The sequence below is a fragment of the Parambassis ranga genome, chromosome 3 (genome assembly GCF_900634625.1).
Source record: "Parambassis ranga chromosome 3, fParRan2.1, whole genome shotgun sequence".
Classification (NCBI taxonomy): domain Eukaryota; kingdom Metazoa; phylum Chordata; class Actinopteri; family Ambassidae; genus Parambassis; species Parambassis ranga.
In genome coordinates this window covers 14,884,413-14,901,366 of record NC_041024.1, presented here as the reverse complement: position 1 = coordinate 14,901,366, position 16,954 = coordinate 14,884,413, and the positions used below count along the sequence as shown (strand labels likewise).

General features: G+C 43.6%; 1 protein-coding gene across 3 annotated transcripts in view; it reads right to left on the bottom strand.

The window, feature by feature from the left end:
* Window positions 1-16,954, bottom strand: part of LOC114433882 (genetic suppressor element 1-like) — a 165,233-nt gene that overhangs the window by 21,653 nt on the left and 126,626 nt on the right. Inside the window, exons 1-2 of one of the 3 annotated variants that reach the window (XM_028402646.1) lie at window positions 13,617-13,835; window positions 1-198 (exon numbers count right to left, since the gene is read on the bottom strand). In XM_028402646.1, the coding sequence (XP_028258447.1) occupies window positions 1-196 (196 nt within the window). In that variant the 5' untranslated portion in view covers window positions 197-198; window positions 13,617-13,835. Of the gene's footprint in view, window positions 199-1,823; window positions 2,093-13,616; window positions 13,836-16,954 lie in introns of those variants that run through there. The other 2 variants (XM_028402644.1, XM_028402643.1) reach the window with 2 other exon arrangements.

The window sequence follows — 16,954 nt, the reverse complement described above, 5'->3', positions numbered from 1 at the left end:
CTCGAGGTTCTTCAGCCTGTTTTGCCAGTTTACGGAGGGCTGCAGCAAATCCAGAGTGAGCTGACTGGGTAGCTGGGCTTCCATTGGCTACGATAGAGCCGTTGAGAGGCGACGGAGTAAGGGGGCTGACCGTCGCCGTGGTACGTGTCGCCGTGGAGATCATTCCTAAAGATGGTGACTTTGGCTCATGGCTCATGCCTAAAGATGAGGAGCATAAAATATAATTAATTAATGTTAAAAACCCTCGAACTTACAGTAGACATTAAAAAAAATAACAAACATTGCAATAAATGTGTGAAGTTTAATGCAGACAATGGCTATGCCCTAGGACACACAGGGATCGTCAGAGCAGTGTGTGTTGCAGGGTATTTGTGTGTGACAGCTGGGAAGGATGGGGATTGGTGGTGCAAGGGGCAAAGGGGCTTTGGTTGTATGGCTTTGGGTCAGAGGTTAAAGGTTAGGAGGGCAGGTCACCCTTCCTTTACTCTGAGCTTCAGCCGACTGCAAGTCTGCCAGAGGTCCATCATCATACAGTTTCACAACAATTTAACTGGGCGTGCTCCAACATTATCAGTGTTTTTAGTGATGGAAATTTGTTTAGTGCCATATATGTTAAAGTCAGTGCAAATACATCCAGTGTGCTCCATGTTAAAATGTAACAAATTAGCAACTCACTGGCTTCCTCAAATAACCCGTCATTTAAGAAAAAGTGTTCCATTCATATTGTGCTTAATCCAATTAATGCTGCCAAGGAGGTGCTACTGAGAGCCTACTCTACTCAGAAAAAGAACAGGATGGTCTAAGACTGGGCTCAAACTTGCAGGAGCTCTCCAGTAGTTGTGAAGGGGTAAAAGGGGTGAGGAAGGTTGAGACGGCTGTTCCTTTCCTTCCTGTGTATGTGTGTGTGTTGAAAAGTGACACCATGTTGACAGCCCTTCGGTCAGTGGAATCCCTGAATGCCAGAAGGGAGTCTGATAGTCCTACATGCTCAAGCAAAACACACACAGTGTAGTTTGTGTGTGGCAGGGCATTAACCATTACTGCAAAACACATACACACATGCCAGGGATTGTTCAGAATCCACCTCATATCAATAGTCAAGGTAAACTTCCAGCACAACATCTGTGCCACAGACACACAGGAACAAGAGTTGCTTGCTAATTATATATCAATAGCACAATGAGATAAGTAGGAGTTATATCTAGGTTTATCCCAGAGGCTGAGAGGGCTATAAAAAGATCATGTTCCCTTCTGAGTAGAGAGCAGAGGCACAGCACCCTGTGCGTGTGTGTTTGTTTGAGTGGACACACACAGTGGCAAGTCAGGCATGAGAGAGTGAATAGCATTCCCAACACCTCTTGAGTTGTCCTGCCTGTAACCCCGCAGTTACCCAGTGCACTTTGAATGAACCCAGCAAACAATTAATAATGTAATCAACAATGACGAAGTCTCCTGAACACACACAGCACCATTGACAGACTAGCAAACAAGCAAAAACACACACCAAGTCCAGTGCCAGTCACATAACTTGACTTTGTTAAGACAATAGAGTAATGCTCCTCCCTGCCTCTTCAGAGAAAGTCAGAAAAAGTCAGACAAGGAAGTAGTGGTAATACCCAGCAAACTTTTAGCATATACTACATAGACAGAGCACAGTGTATTTTAAGACACAGTACAAACAGAGACACACATGTAAGCAATATGGTAAAACAAGACAGACATGCATACAGCTTGACAAATTCACACAGAGGCACATATCCGGAGGTCTGGCAGTAGTTCGTGAACCTCCTTCATAGATTAAAAGTGTGGCTAAAGCTCCTTACTGCACAAAGGAGTGGAGCCGCCTGGATCCCCCATGGCTGCATCTTCACATTGAGCCCAGCCCAGTACACACCGGCAGCGATCGACAGGACGCACACCATCTTCCTGCTCTCCTCTCTCTCGCCCTCAGTCTATCTATCTTTTGCCCATCCACCCTCACCCTCCCTGCCTGCCCGCCTGCCTGCCTGCCTTCCTGTCTCTCGCACTGCAGCTCACAAAGACCGTTTATAGCTTATCTAACAAAGCAACACACCACACACACTGCCTATCTCTCCCCTCCTGGCTCTGGCTCTCTCTCTAAGTGAGAAAACAGAAATTCTTAGGCTAGCAGCTGCTGCGATGTCACATGACCTCATACCCCCGCTTCCCTCCCACCTCCCTCCTCACACTCTCCCTCACTCCTCCCCTCTCAACCTATAATTCCTCAGCCATTTGTAGATAACAGACACAGGCATGCATGCACTGCCAAGGCGAAGTGGAGGAGGGGGAGGGGAAAGGAGAGGAGGAGGAACCGGGGAGGGTGCTCAGCCGGTCACTACATCTGACCCCATTGCTGGGGAGCATCAGGCAGCGTGTGTGTGTGTGTGTGTGTGTGTGTGTGTGTGTGTGTGTGTGTGTGTGTGTGTGTGTGTGTGTGTGTGTGTATACATTTAAATGGACTGGGGGAGAGGGAGTTTGGTTAAATATGTGAGGTGCCTTTCCCTTCTTAAGACAAAAAGAAAAAAGAAGAGAAAGAAGACATGTTGTGACCTGTGCAATGCCCTAAAGCATAAGATGGAAAGTCTGTGTGTAAAAATAACTGTTTGTAATTCAATGCACTTTATTAGCCTAATTTTACACCTGAAATGTCTTATCAATGATATAGAATAAGCGAATAGAACACTTGTACGTCATAACAAAAATGTGAACAGGAAACCCTAATTGTGCACAAACCCATGAGTTGTTATCAGGGTGGAGGAGATTAATGCGTAATAGTGGTTGGGGGTGTGGAGGGTTGAGGAGGAGGGTAAAAGCGTGGGTTTGACTTCCCCTCTGTCAGTCCTGCTGTCATTGCAGGGGTGTGAATGAGTTGTTTCTTTAGTCATTTCCTCCTTCCGTCACTCGCTACTTTTCTCAGAACAGCAAGGGACCATGTGAGAGAGAGAGATGATAGAGAAAAAGCTACACAGTGACTCGCATTGTGCCCAAGGCCTTCTAATAGCTTTTTTTTATCTGTTCCTCAGGCCATGGTCTGCCCACTTTGAGGAAAAAGAAATACATGGCTACTACATTATTTTTGTCAGTCCTTTCTTGTCTAAGATCATGAGGATTTCCCAGCTGGTTCTGGAAAATTGTCTTTGTTTGCCGTTTAATTTTACGTTAATAAGCTTCAAGCAACTCCTGCATCAGGTCATCTCGTGTCATTTTAAAGGTGGTGTGCAGGATAGGTTTCCTCTCACATTTGGTTGCTTGTTCAGTCTCCTTCTGCTGGTCCTCCTAGCAGAAGCACACAGCCTTCGAGTAAACAATTTCTGGAGTCTAGCTGTGTTGCATGTCACCCCATGACTTTCTGCCCTTATTTCCTGTTGCCTCTTCACTGTCTTATGTTCAGTGACACAAAGAAAAATGGGAACCTGTCAGCTCCTAGAAAACTGAATGAACTGTGTGGCATTTTCCAAATTAACTGTTTTTAAGAAGTATATGACAACCTGAATTAAGTGAAAATCAGTGATAGTGTTTCTCAATCTCAATTTTATTTTATTTCCATCTGATCTAAAAAAAAAAACACAAGCCATGCAACTAGAGGGCCTCTCAGAGAACGTAATGATGAACAGCATGATATAAGCAACCCAGGATGAGTAATGTCATGAATTCCCAGATAAGTGAGCCTTCCTCCACCTTTTAACATCACTCGGTTACAACACTCAGCATTTCAGGGAGACACTGCCCAACATTCTTCAACACATCCAGCAGATGGCATTGTCTCACAGTTAATCAGTCGGTGAAACAGCATGTCACAGTCCTTACCTCCACTGACACACACACAAAAAAACAGTGATGAAATGCTGAAGTAAGGGGAAGAACATTCATACAAAGTTCTCAAGTGGTATGACTAATTTAGATCTTTTAAAGCTGCTGCAAAAGTTTAACATTTTTTTTCAGACAGCCCACAGTTTAGGGGAGTCTGTTACACATCAAGCTTCCTGATGTAATTAACTCTTTGAATGCCGTTACGCCCAGGGGGAAAACAAAACAAAGCCTTGAAAAAAAAGAATGCAGATTACAACACACCACATACAAACATGATCCCACCCATGTACACACATACACACACATGGAACAGATTGACTGCTAAATGGCATACAGTAAACACACAGTTTTAACACCCAGCTGGGAGTAAAGCCGATCACTAACTCCCATAGTCAAACAAACACACACATCTCCACTACTGTTTTGATAGTTGGAATGCAGATTACTCTCTCTCTCTCTCACACACACACACACACACACACACACACACACACACACACACACACACACACACACACACACACACACACACACACACACACACACACACACACACACACACACACACACACACACACACGTAAATCCTCTTGGCTCCTGTATGCCCCATCCAGTGGAGAGATAATGCAGTGGCAGCTCTAGCGAGTGGTTAATCTTTAACCAGGAAGGGATTTGCCTATCAGCTTGTTAAAACTAGCGGTGCACTGCTGCTGGCCCATCTATCTGAACCAGTCACCATTCTCACTTGATGAAGGCCAGAGCAGCATAGACTAGCTACTAGGCTTTTGTGTAATCATCAGTGGCAGAGCAGACAACTCTGTTGTAGTGGCTTGGTAAACCATACTTTAGCCTGTGGACATGCTGAGGAACACAGCCAAACTATTTAGTATTTGTACTCAAATGACCAATAAAAATGTCACATTACATTTCTACTTCTGCTGGGTTCCTGATTATTTTCTTTGCTATAATACAGTTATAGTTGCTAATAAAAAAACACTCCTTCACAATAAACACTTTGACAGACTACTGAAGACTATTCTATTGTGAAGGAGCTAAATGAAATTCAGCACAATTTGTTTATTGATAAGCAATAAAATGTGCTATTTGTGTGTCAAGAGGATAGTTATATGAAAAAACTCTCTCTCTCTCTCTGTCAGGTCCTGCTGGTTTGTACTATATGTATATATATATATATATATATATATATATATATATATATATATATATATATATATATATATATATATATATATATACATGCTGGATGTTGTTTTCAGGTTGAACAACACATTTTATCATACCTTCTGATTATAAATAAGTGTAAAACCTTCCACGGTTATTTAGCACAGGTATTATAAAATGGAGGGAATAGGAAAGCATATTTCAAACAGAGGCCACAAGTTCAACCATCCACCTTGCTGAAATGACTAAGTAGCTCAGTCAGTGATACAGGAGGGATTTAGAGTTGGCTTGATGAGTACATGTCATCATGAATGGTTGACTGAACCATTAGCCTGCAAGGAATGTGCTGACAGGAGGATGGAATATATGGCAGAAGTGCACCAAGAAGTCAAGCTTGCTGAAATAAAAAACAAAATTTAGACTAAAGACAGAAGGAAAAAAATAAGGATGCTAAGAATAGCAGCAACGTGTATAAAACCAACCAAGCAAAACAGGATGTTATATGGGTATGATAGCCGCTAAGGCAGCCACATTATCATGTGCTCCAACCTAAAGTGGGCTTCAAAATGACACCTAGTATAAGTGACTGAAAGACAACAGGAAGTACAACTCTGTGGCTGAGAAAATCAACACAATAACATACAGTGCTCACAATTTTGAAGTCGTGATAAAAGAAGAAAGAGTCCTCCACAAGCTGCATAGGCAGGTATAAGGAAAAGAAGAAAAAAGGCAATTCATGTTAAAGAAGCTCATATAATCAAAAGTGACTATAAATGCTCATACACATGAATACCAAGGCTTGGATACTGAAAGTGCAAATGGATGCATTAGATCTTATTCTTAAACACACATAAACCTGCACACTCACACAGAGTATCCAGGAGCACAGCAGGATAAACCTGCTCTGGTAGTTCCAGGTTTGTTTGACTTCTAAGATGAGATGTCAGAGCAATCCACCCTCAGGCACTATACAACGGATGTGTATGAGTGCGTGTGTTTGCACAAGCAAGCACACCTATGAGTGTCATCTCTTTTACTCCAGACCAAAGACAAAACCCCAATATCAGAGGAATCCTGAAACAGCTGCACTATGGCTGAGGAGCAGCTGAATCAAAGGTGGCAATTCCACCAGAGAATAACGGCAGAATAAGAGACACAAAGACACAGACAAAAAAAGATGGTGTTGGGGGTTCAATCAAGAAGCTGGAAAAAAAGTGTGACAGAGATTATTGCCTGTATCTGAGCTGTCATTATACAGCAGGCCTTCATTATGAAGCTATAGCAGAGAACAGAGTACATATATCCCTCTGACCTGGCTTGCATAGGCTATCCAGAAAACACACACACACGAACACAAGGAAACACAACACTCTCAGCAAAGAGCAAAGGAAGCAGTCTTCTAGTCTGCTACCGTATATGCGAGTGTGCAAGTGTGCGCACCTCATTATTGATCCCTCACATCCGCTCTTCAGCTCTTCCATTCACTGTTTTCACCCAGCCCCCCTGCCAGCACCTTGCAACAAAAACACTAAATTTCAAAAGACCAGCCGTCATCCCTCTGCCTCTCTTCACCTTCTTCTCTCATTCTCCAACATACATACACAGCCACACAGAAACAGTGTGTCTTGAGGGTAGGCACGAGCTGAAATGAATTTCTCTCCTCTCCTCCTCCCTGCATCCGAATCACCCACCCTAACAGTGCCATTTCCTCTGTCTGTTAATTACATAGCGGCTGTGGTAGGGGTTGCTGGGGTTGTGGTTATGTATGTGTGTGCGTGCGCGCGTGTGTGCGTGCGCGCGTGCGCGCGTGCGTGCGCGCGTGCGTGCGCATGTCATCTGGGGAGTGTGTAGTTGTGTTCTGAAACACCAGCGTGGGCGTATGACAGAACAGTCTGGTTACGCTTCACAACGCTGCTTAGAGAGTGTGAACACACACATGCAGAGACACACATTCAGTCACACAAACACACATAAAGCCTCCTGTCGGTGTCTCTGGCTCTTTGTGGTCCATGCCCCAGGAGTCAAGCTGCTGTCTGTATGTCTGTGCCCTCTGTAGCCTCTTGCTGAGGGGGACACAGCCCCTCCGCTCCCCTGATGAGAGGGCCAGCTTCAGCCCCAGCCCAGCTGTTCAACTGAAGAAGCAGGCAGGGAGTCAGTTCTGACTCACCATCATAGATGTGTGCTGTCAACTCTCTCTTTTAATCAACCTCACCTGTTACAGAAAAACAGGAAATATGGCAGTGTGGCTCTTTCAAAAATGGGAAAAAAGATGTGACAGATGTTACGGATCTTATACATGAACTCAAAACACAAGAGAAACCATACAAAAGAAGATGTGTCATGTGCCAAGATGTGCAAGCTTATCATGGTTTCTGCACCTGTTTTGCTTTTTGGTGTAGCTTTAGCCACAGAAACAGGTACACATACAACTACTCACAAACAACAGACCCCCCAAATGTACCAAAGACCTGGATAAATTGTATTCTTCTGTACTGCAAAGCTGTCAGTACTTAGGGACACCACTGCATGCAACATGATTGGTTGTTATCAACATTCAGTGTTCTCCCTCATTGTGTCTTTATTTCCCTCCACAAGGCTTCTCAAGAGATGAGATGTTTTTGCTGGCTTCCCTACATACACTCATCCTGCTTCTCCCTCTCCCTCTCCTCTATTCTCTCTTCCTCTCTGTGATGTATTCTGCTGGGTTGTGGTTGCCTAATTAGCACGGCAAGTGCTCTGCATGGGCCCTGACTCCCAAGCGGCTTCACCGCACACACAGGCAGACACACATGTACACAGCACCCACTTGACTTTCCATGGCTGGGTCCGGTTGCTGAGAGTTGCCCTGTTGTAATCTTGTAATTGGTATAATTGGTGTGTGTTCCCGCTCGTACATGCGCGTGCATGTCCAATTGTGTGGATGTTGTATGGCTTGATGAGTGAACCGCTTCTTTTAGGCAGGCAAAGGACAACCCGCTGTCTCCATGGCCACAGTCAGAGTGGAGACCTATAATGTCCTATATTCTTTACAATAGCAGCCTAGTTGTGGACTATATGCAATAAAATAATTATAATAATATTAATTCTAGTGGTGGCATCTACTATAGTGGAGCCAGCAGTGCAGAAGAAACATTTTTTTAAGGCTATTAATCTAACCCTCGTCAATCTTTTAAAGCAAAATAGCCAATTAAAGACACAAAGCTTAATGGTAACCTGGAGATCTGGATTACTAGGAGATTAACTATTAGTTTAGTTTTAGCCTAGCAGGGACCACTCACAACATCTCGTCACTCAGCCAGGGCCATCAGGCAGCTCACAGGGTTAGAGGCCAAGGCAACAATAGCAAGCCCAAATGACTTCGCAGGTTATAAGTATAAACAGATGTACAGCAGAAGAGAAACATATTGACAGATTGTAATCTGAATTTCTGTTTTATTTGCTCAATGTGCTGCACCCTATGTCAATCAGTGCCAATGCAAAGGGGAAACCCATATGCATGATGTGAAACTGAGATAAGAACAAACACATATGGAAGATGTGAAACTGAGCCATAAACAGAAATAAAAAAACAACAGTGCCCATAATGGATACCCTTTAGTTATGCAAGTACCAGCCAGATAAAACAAGACTAGCTGGCATCTAGATTCTTTGAAAGCACATTTAACCCAGCAACTGTGGCGTCCACCAACACAGGCATGCAACTCTGTCCACAAGCTGATTAAAACACTTGCCCGCAAAACCTGATTCACTTCTTCAGGCACATATCTGACCTTGCTCTCAAGGAGGCATGCTAACAAACAGACACACACAATATGACAGTCAGCTGATATAGCAGATATCTCAGAGACAGAGAGAGGGGAAATGGACAGACATGTTGAAGAGAGATGGAAGCAGACAGAGATAGAGGCAAAAGCAGAGATGATGTGATAGCAAAAGAAAGGACCATTGTTAAAGAGTAGCCCTTAGCACAATACTGGGTTATACTGTGAAAGTGTGACTGGAGAAAGCACAAAGACATGACAGATAGATACACACCATTTGCTTTGTGCTGAGACACACACAAAATGCTTAATGAAAGAGGCCCTATTTGGATAGGGCAATAGTCAAGTATGGTCAGTATCGAGTGTGTGTATGATTCGCTTATCTACTGCTCTCATGTTGCCTGTGTTGTGTTTGTTTGGCCAATGCTTATCAGGCCCTGGGGTATGACAACGACAGCAGCAAACATGAGCTACACAAACATACACACATATAATCTAAAGATATCTAAGAGGTGGTTTGGTCTGGTCAATGTAGCAAGACTGACGTATGTGAATGGAAATGTTTTTTTTTCTCAATTCCTCCCGGGCAATTTTATCCAAGCTGAAGCTTGAGAATACAAAGTTAACATTGTGAAAAAAGTTGCTGGTAATTGCTCCACTGCTGAGCACTGTGTTCTGTTGTCTAAATGAAATCACACTGGATGCGAAAGCAGCATGTCTCCTATGCAGTTCAGGGAATGGGTCTCCAAGCATGAGACTCAACCACAGTGAAAGAGCAGTGTGACTGCCTAAATCAGCTGGCATCTATCATAATTTGCTGTAATGGCACAAAAACACTGCTCATGTTTGCCAAATAAAACTTAGGAAAACAGTGAAAGCAATACATTCTGAATATGACAACACAAAGGTGCAATCAAGCCGGGTCAATGAATTCTCCATTTGTAAATCTTTTAGGTCAGCAATAGAGCAGTGTGTGGCTGAACTTGTATCCGTTAACATTTGACTGCTGTAACACACCCACACCTAGAGATGAAGATATGAAAAGAACCATGTTCAACAAACTGTTCAAACAGGGCAAACCTAGATGCAGGCTATGATAGGTTACCATTTTACTGCATATCTCTGAGTGAGATCAACATGAAGAGCAAGAGATAAGTCTGATGCCATGTGACACAAACAGATTATGCAAAGTGGTAACCCTAATTACAAAGGAATCTACAAACTGGGAACAAGATTAGTATGTAAACTGCATTCTCACAGCAAAGACATGTAATAGGGTGTATAAGAACTAACTGTAATTTTTAAAGCAACATGTTTTGGGGCCCTGCAGTCATCTTTGTCTTGCAAGGTTAAATACTAGAGCAGAGTTTAATGATTATTTTTGATGTGTAGTTCATTGCCATACCCTAACGTGGCAAGACGCCATTCACACTAGTGTGTATGCCATGTCTACGTGAAGCTCTTATGGCTTACAGAGCAGGTTTAGCTTGCTTGAGTAAACACACACGGTACAAAGCTTTATCAGTAAAGTATGGAACAAAAAGTGGTTGGCATAATAACAAGTCATCAGCCACAGGAAGTCCTCTGGCTCCCTGCTTTACCACTTCTTCCTCTACCTGAGAAATGGTCTGTGTGCTCGGTTGTCCTCCCAACATGCAGTCTCTGTCCTCAGCCTTAGATAAATACTTTATGACCTGTTTGTTCAGCTGTCTTCACTGGTCATCACATTTACAGCTTACCTTTACTACTGTTCTTTACACCCAGTAGGGGATTCTTAGATACACACAACCAAACACACTTCTTCTCTCGAGGACAGAAGAAGAGAAGAAAAAGGGCAAAAGGCACGGAGACACACTGGCTGAGGAAAACCTTCATTTCCTAAACATCCTACAGTGGTTTGTCTTCCAACACACAGTCAGACCACACAGAAACCCTGCCCTCACACACAAAGAGAGCGGTGTGTGCACCCACATTTTCATACCACCTCAGGACATTGTTGTAATGCTAGTCAAAGCCAAGCCTCGCCCAGTCAAACACATCCCATTCTCTCTAATAGGGAACTATGTAAACCCATGCAAAAGCCTCTCTACAGTCTGTGCGATTCAAAGCTATCAATGTGGGCTGTTGATAAGAAAATGCAAAGTGGGTCACCTTTAACTCCAGGCTCCTTGTGTAAACAGTACAGGGAGCTGCTTGGGACTCTCCTAATCACTCTCTAAACAGAGCCAGGTGCTGTTGCCACAGACAAACTGTCACCAACACTCTGCTCAACACAGCTGCTGTCTAGCCCCCAGACACTCACAGCACTGCAGGCTACTGCAGCATGACAAACAGCACAAAGACACCTGAATACATGCCAACCTAGTATAAGTGTTATCGCAGCATAAAGGTTCAACAACTTTTAAATGACAGATTACAAGTAAAAAATTGTCTTCTGCAGAACAGGATTTGCATAAGTAATCTTACACTTTTATCGTGCGCTAAATCATCAGACACATGTAAGTCTGTGGCAAGAGGATGAATCCCACTAAAGTCAGCTAACTTGCTCACTCAGAAGTTATAGATTTCCCTCTTAGTTGATTAGATAAACAGTGAATTTTCATGACATTTGGTAAAATTCAAAGTCAGAAGAGATCCATGACTCTCGTTGTATGATCATGGGGAAAGAAAACACACTTCCAAATTGTACAGGGATACCAGAGTACCCCAATTCACATCTCACATGTCTGCTGTTAATCATAGTTTGGTTTAATAACTATGACCAAAATCACTTTCATCAGTAGTAGCAGAGGCAGATGCTACCAGCCTCCTGACACTGCTCTGGTTCAGTGATTCAGTAAAATATATTACATTAAGAAATTTGTCTAATTCTGTCCTGAGAAAACTGCAAATTCTGAAAGCAACGTTCGCTTGGAGACAAACGAAGAGACGTGAAAATAAAGCCACTTATAATTACATCTGTAAAATCACTACTGCAGGCACTATTTTAACTATGCAATATAAACTAGCAGAGGGACTTTAATAATGAAAATCAAAGGCAAGATTTGAAGTGGCTTTCTTTCACCAAGTGACTGACAGGTTCTGTGAGAGGCGGGAACCATTACACAGGAAAACAGCTAGTCTATTTTCTTGTGGTTTTCTCAAGGCTGAAAAAAATGTTTACCACGTGTGGTTAAGTAACACATATAAGGCTGAGAGGTGGTGATCAGACATCAACCTGTGACTGACAGTTGATATAAAGGGTTTAAATGCAAGTTTTGGGGGATTTCCTTGAAACAAGTACAAGTGCAGCAGTGACACTGGCTGTAATCAGTGAAGGTGCAATCTGAAGTTAAGCATGAGCCCATCTTTGGCCTTAATCTGGGTTAAAATCTTTACCAAATATATAGGGAATGACAATCATGTGATACATAGGGCATCAACAGTAGCCTAATTTTTTTCCTGGACAATACTGTAATAAAAAAGACTAAGAAATCATCTAACACCTTACATTATTAGGTCAAAAAGTCTTTTTAAGAAGTGAACTTAAACATAAGGTGTCTGTACCCCACACTGCTCTGAGCCACTTCTGCGAGCAACCAGTCTGTGAGCCATGTAATGTATGATGACGAATTAAAAAGATTACACACCACAGAATTATGCTGAAAACATGACAGCATGCTGTTACTAAGGCAGTGAATGACCCATCTCCAGCAGCAGTCAGTAGCTGTTAAAGACAGCAGGAGGATTGTCTCACTATAAAAACCAGAAGGCTCTAATTCCCTGCTCTTGCAGTTATGGCTAACCTTATCAGCAGCAGCTAAAACACACAACAAGACTCCTTCTGGCTGCAGATAAACTCAACCCGCTGCACAGTGTGCTCGGTAAAGCCTGTTGCTTCATCGCTGTGTCTGTAGACCGTGTTTTAAACCCGAGGTGTGTGACGAGCGCGATGAGTGCTGTGCGCCTGTGTGTGTGTTCCCTACAGAAGCAGCTGTCGTACGCGCCTGTAGTTCAAAAGAAGTGAAGGAGCGCGTGGGAAGTGATTCAACACGGTCCACCTGCTACATGCACGCGCGCACACGCACGAACACACACACACACACACACACACAGGTCAGATCCTTCACCTCACAGCACCAAACGGTCAGAATGTGTCAGCCTGGCAGTCACATCTGAACAGAGGAAATGCCCCCTGTTCAGACAGACTTCACCGCTCTGACGGAGACAATGATTTTAAAGGAGCCAGTCTGACTGGAGACTACGAATTAGGAGCCAAGTAAAGCCAACAAAACAGTTTAACGTAGGCCAAAGGGTCTACAGTGAGCGTAAATGGCTTAACGCAGGAACCCTTCTGGGCTGTGCTTTACATAATAATCACAACAGTGCACCGGTAACAACGTTACAAGAAGTTAATTTGAGGGGGTGGGGGTCGCTGCTATTCTTTTCAGACCTTCGGGCTAATCTACATTTTAAAGCACGATTACACGAAAATCCTACAGTGAACGCACCGGAGTGTCTCCCTCTTTCTTTTTCTGTTGCACCGCTCTCTCTTGTTCTCTCTCTCTCTCTCACACACACACACACTCACACACACACAAAAGCACGCGCGTACACCCACGAGGGCGAAACGCACAAACATACACACGCGCGGCGCACACACCCGCAAACACGCACGCACGCGCACACACACGGCTCGGTACCGACCTTCAAAAAAAAGAAAATAAAAAAGAAAAAACTAGCACCCGTTTCCTCGATATAGTAATGACTTCCTCAACATACCCGCCGCCGTATGCTCGCTCATTTACACAAACAACCTCCGGGTTTGAAAACATAACTACAGATTTCAACACAATCACTCACCGCAAACAAGTATGAGCTATTCCAGTGTTTATAAATGAGTAAATTTCTCCCTCCGTCAGCGGTAAAAGCGCGAATCCATCCCTCCGTCGAGAACAGAGACTCCGCACTTTTGTTGTCACGCAGGAAGCTCCGACGCCAAGCGAGGCCACAGGGACGGAGCACAGCAGAGCAGAGCGCTGGGGAGAGGAGGAGAGAGGCGGCCGGCTGCTGGGAGCCGGGAGGTGGAGCTTCCTCTCCGGCGGGGGCCGGACAGACAGGCAGACAGAGAGAGACAAGTCGGAGGGGGGGCGGGGGGTGAAGCACCTGCTCCCTCCCAGTCACGCCCCCTGAGCCCACAGCGCTGACCCCGCATTGTCATCTCAGCGGGATACAGAATGTCCCATCCATCCCCGAGCAGGATGGAGAGAGTTAGCTACTTCCTGGTCATTAATACATGCTACAAATGTGGGGCTAATTTGCGCCTTCTTTATATTCAGCACACATGATTAATTAGTGAAAATAATCCATGTGTTTACAGGCAACCTGGATGGCTGGTTGTAATAGCCTCTATTTATTTATTTGTTCCTTTATTTTTGCAGGTTTTACTGTACATACTGGCATCTGAACCGAGAGTCATTAAATATAAATATATATGTAATTTTTAAATAATTCACTCACTCCCCACAGAACAACCTCTCTGCTTCTCTCGGTAATCAGTCGTCTCTACATTTAAATACATGGCCACCTCACTTAGCTTCATCATTGTATTTCCTCAATAATACATTCAAAGCTCCACTTAATTAGTACTTAAGAAATGCTTATCTGAATTAAACGTTTAAACAATTCTTACTAACAGTAGTATGCCTTTGTTCTGCTGTAACTACTATTGCATGGCCATACAGTGTACAATAAAGAATGAGTAATTACAGTAAGTGTCCACAAGGGGACAGCCAACCACAAAGAGCACACAGACGCCTCAGCTGACAGGCTCTGCCTCTGTCTGGCTTATCAATGGTTTTACTGTGGATTAGATACCAGCGACTGCACAGGCTGTGAAATCAAAGCCTGACTTGTAAGCAGTAAAGACACGATGTTCTCATGATGCCAAGGATCAAAATGAGGATTAAGCAGGTGATGACTGGGGCAGAAATGGGATGAAGCCCTTTGTACATTGTGCTGTAAATTGCTAATTGCTGGATGCATCTGGATCTAATGCAAGCCTAATTATGTATCACCTGCCATAGCCCGCCTCTATGTATAACAGAAGGCAAAACAAAGAGTGCATTGGGCACTGTCTTTCATCCAGGTTATAGTGTATCCTGCACCTCTACTTGACCTGTTGAGGTCAAGCAGAAGTGCAGCACCAAGACCTGGGTCCCCAAGGTGCCTGCTATATGTATACAGATAACAGATGAAGGGATTCCCACTCTGTTTAATTAATCAAATAATCAGTAATTTAGGTATTAAAATATCTTAGTTGACTCAGAAATATTTAGTCAATTAGTAATTTTTTATGGTCTTTTTTCACTCCAATTACTAATGAGCTATTAGTCTTTAGTGTTTCTGGTGATTAGTCGCTGCTGTTAGGGCTACTCAGAAAACGATAGTCCCATCTCTGGCATCACAATAATATTCAAAAGTATGTTTTGGTCTATAATAAAACCCCTCAGCAGGACTGCCTCAATCAGTGGAGGAAGGGAAATGGTGAAAACAACATTGGTGTCAATTATCAACTAACACATTTATCAAAGGCAGCCCTGCTAAGACACGCTGAAGCTCATTAGTGCAGGTAAATATGCTCCGAAATGCATGAATTTGCATCAGCGCATGCTGAAAAACACAGCTTTTACTTTATTGTGCCACTTTCCTAAACGCTGCATTTAGCACACAGTGTAATTAACATATGACCGAAAGAGTGTGAAAACAGCTTCAAAATGTTTGTCCCATTTAAAAACTCCACAGAGCGGTTTAAACATTTATGTTTTCATCGACAGTTTCTGGCACACAGATTGAAAAACACACATTTGCACTGTGAATCTCCCACAATGAGCCTTAACTTAATTACTATTCTGCTGCGGCTGCAGGTGTACTGCTGTTTAACTATGGGAGTCTGCAGGGTATTCCTCTCCTCCTCCTCCTCCTGTCCTCTTTCACCAGCCTTTCTTCTTAACCTCCTCCACCTTCTTCCTTTGATACAAAACGTCCCCCCGTTCCTACCATCCCATATTGATTTGACTACCTGCCATTTCACATATACGCGCTTCTAACACTGCCTCCTCCTCCTCCTCCTTCTCCATCGCCTCCTCCTTGTTCCTGCAGCCTCTTACTTCCCTTTGCCCCAACTCTAAATTCTCTTCTCCCCAGCTCCCCATTTCTCTCTCTCCCTCTCTCTCTCAGCAGCGGACCTGGCCTTAGGCATCGTTAGCTTAATTTAATAAAGGGGCTTAAGCTTTTGAGAGGCTTTTGAAGGATCTGACTGCTGTTACATTCATTACAATCTATCAGCCACCAGAGACACAGCCTTGTTGCATGACTGAGAAAGGGAGTGAGAGAGTGTGTTTTATGTGTGTGTGTTGGGAAGGTTGTAATAATATTGGCTCTAATTATTAGAGGTAAGAGGAAATCACACAGCCTGCAAATTCAAAATGTACTACTGTAAAGGCTGTGCAGGTCAGGGTTGGCAATCGGAGTGCCTATACATACATGTGTGTATATGTGTCAGCATACTCAGCTTGTGTAAGCCTATAGGCATATTGATGGTGTAAAGTGTTGTCTCTCAGAAGAACTGCCCAGCATTGAAAGCATGCACGCTTTCCTCCCCCACAAGATCTAAAAAGAATGGCTCCTTTACCTCTTCTTTGAACTCCCTCAATCCTCTCAAAGACAAACAGCACACACACTCCCCCACCTCCTGCCTCGCCTCCATTATGCTGACGACAAGTGGCAGCTTTTTTAGCTTTCACCTTAGGGAGACACACTCAGAGTGGACAGGCTAAGAAAGGCTTATTTCCAGATTTTATGCTTTGTCTCCATTACAAAACCATCCGCAAACAAACAGCCATTACACACAAAGGAAAATCACTGGCTTTGCATACATCTGTGCATGGGTTTTTTCCATGTGAGTGAAGGCTGGAGGGCATATGATACACCTCTTGGGTGTGTGCTCCACATTCCTCCCAGCCAGTTATTAAATTAATGCAAGAGAGATAATTAACATGCAGATCAGACACCACACTGAAGACAGAGGAGGATCTACACAAAGTGACAGGTTAAGCCGAGGAATGGGCAGAAAGACATGGTAGGAAAGGAAAAAAAATATGCTCTGCAATGTAATTTTCCTGTCCTGCTGTCATTATAGT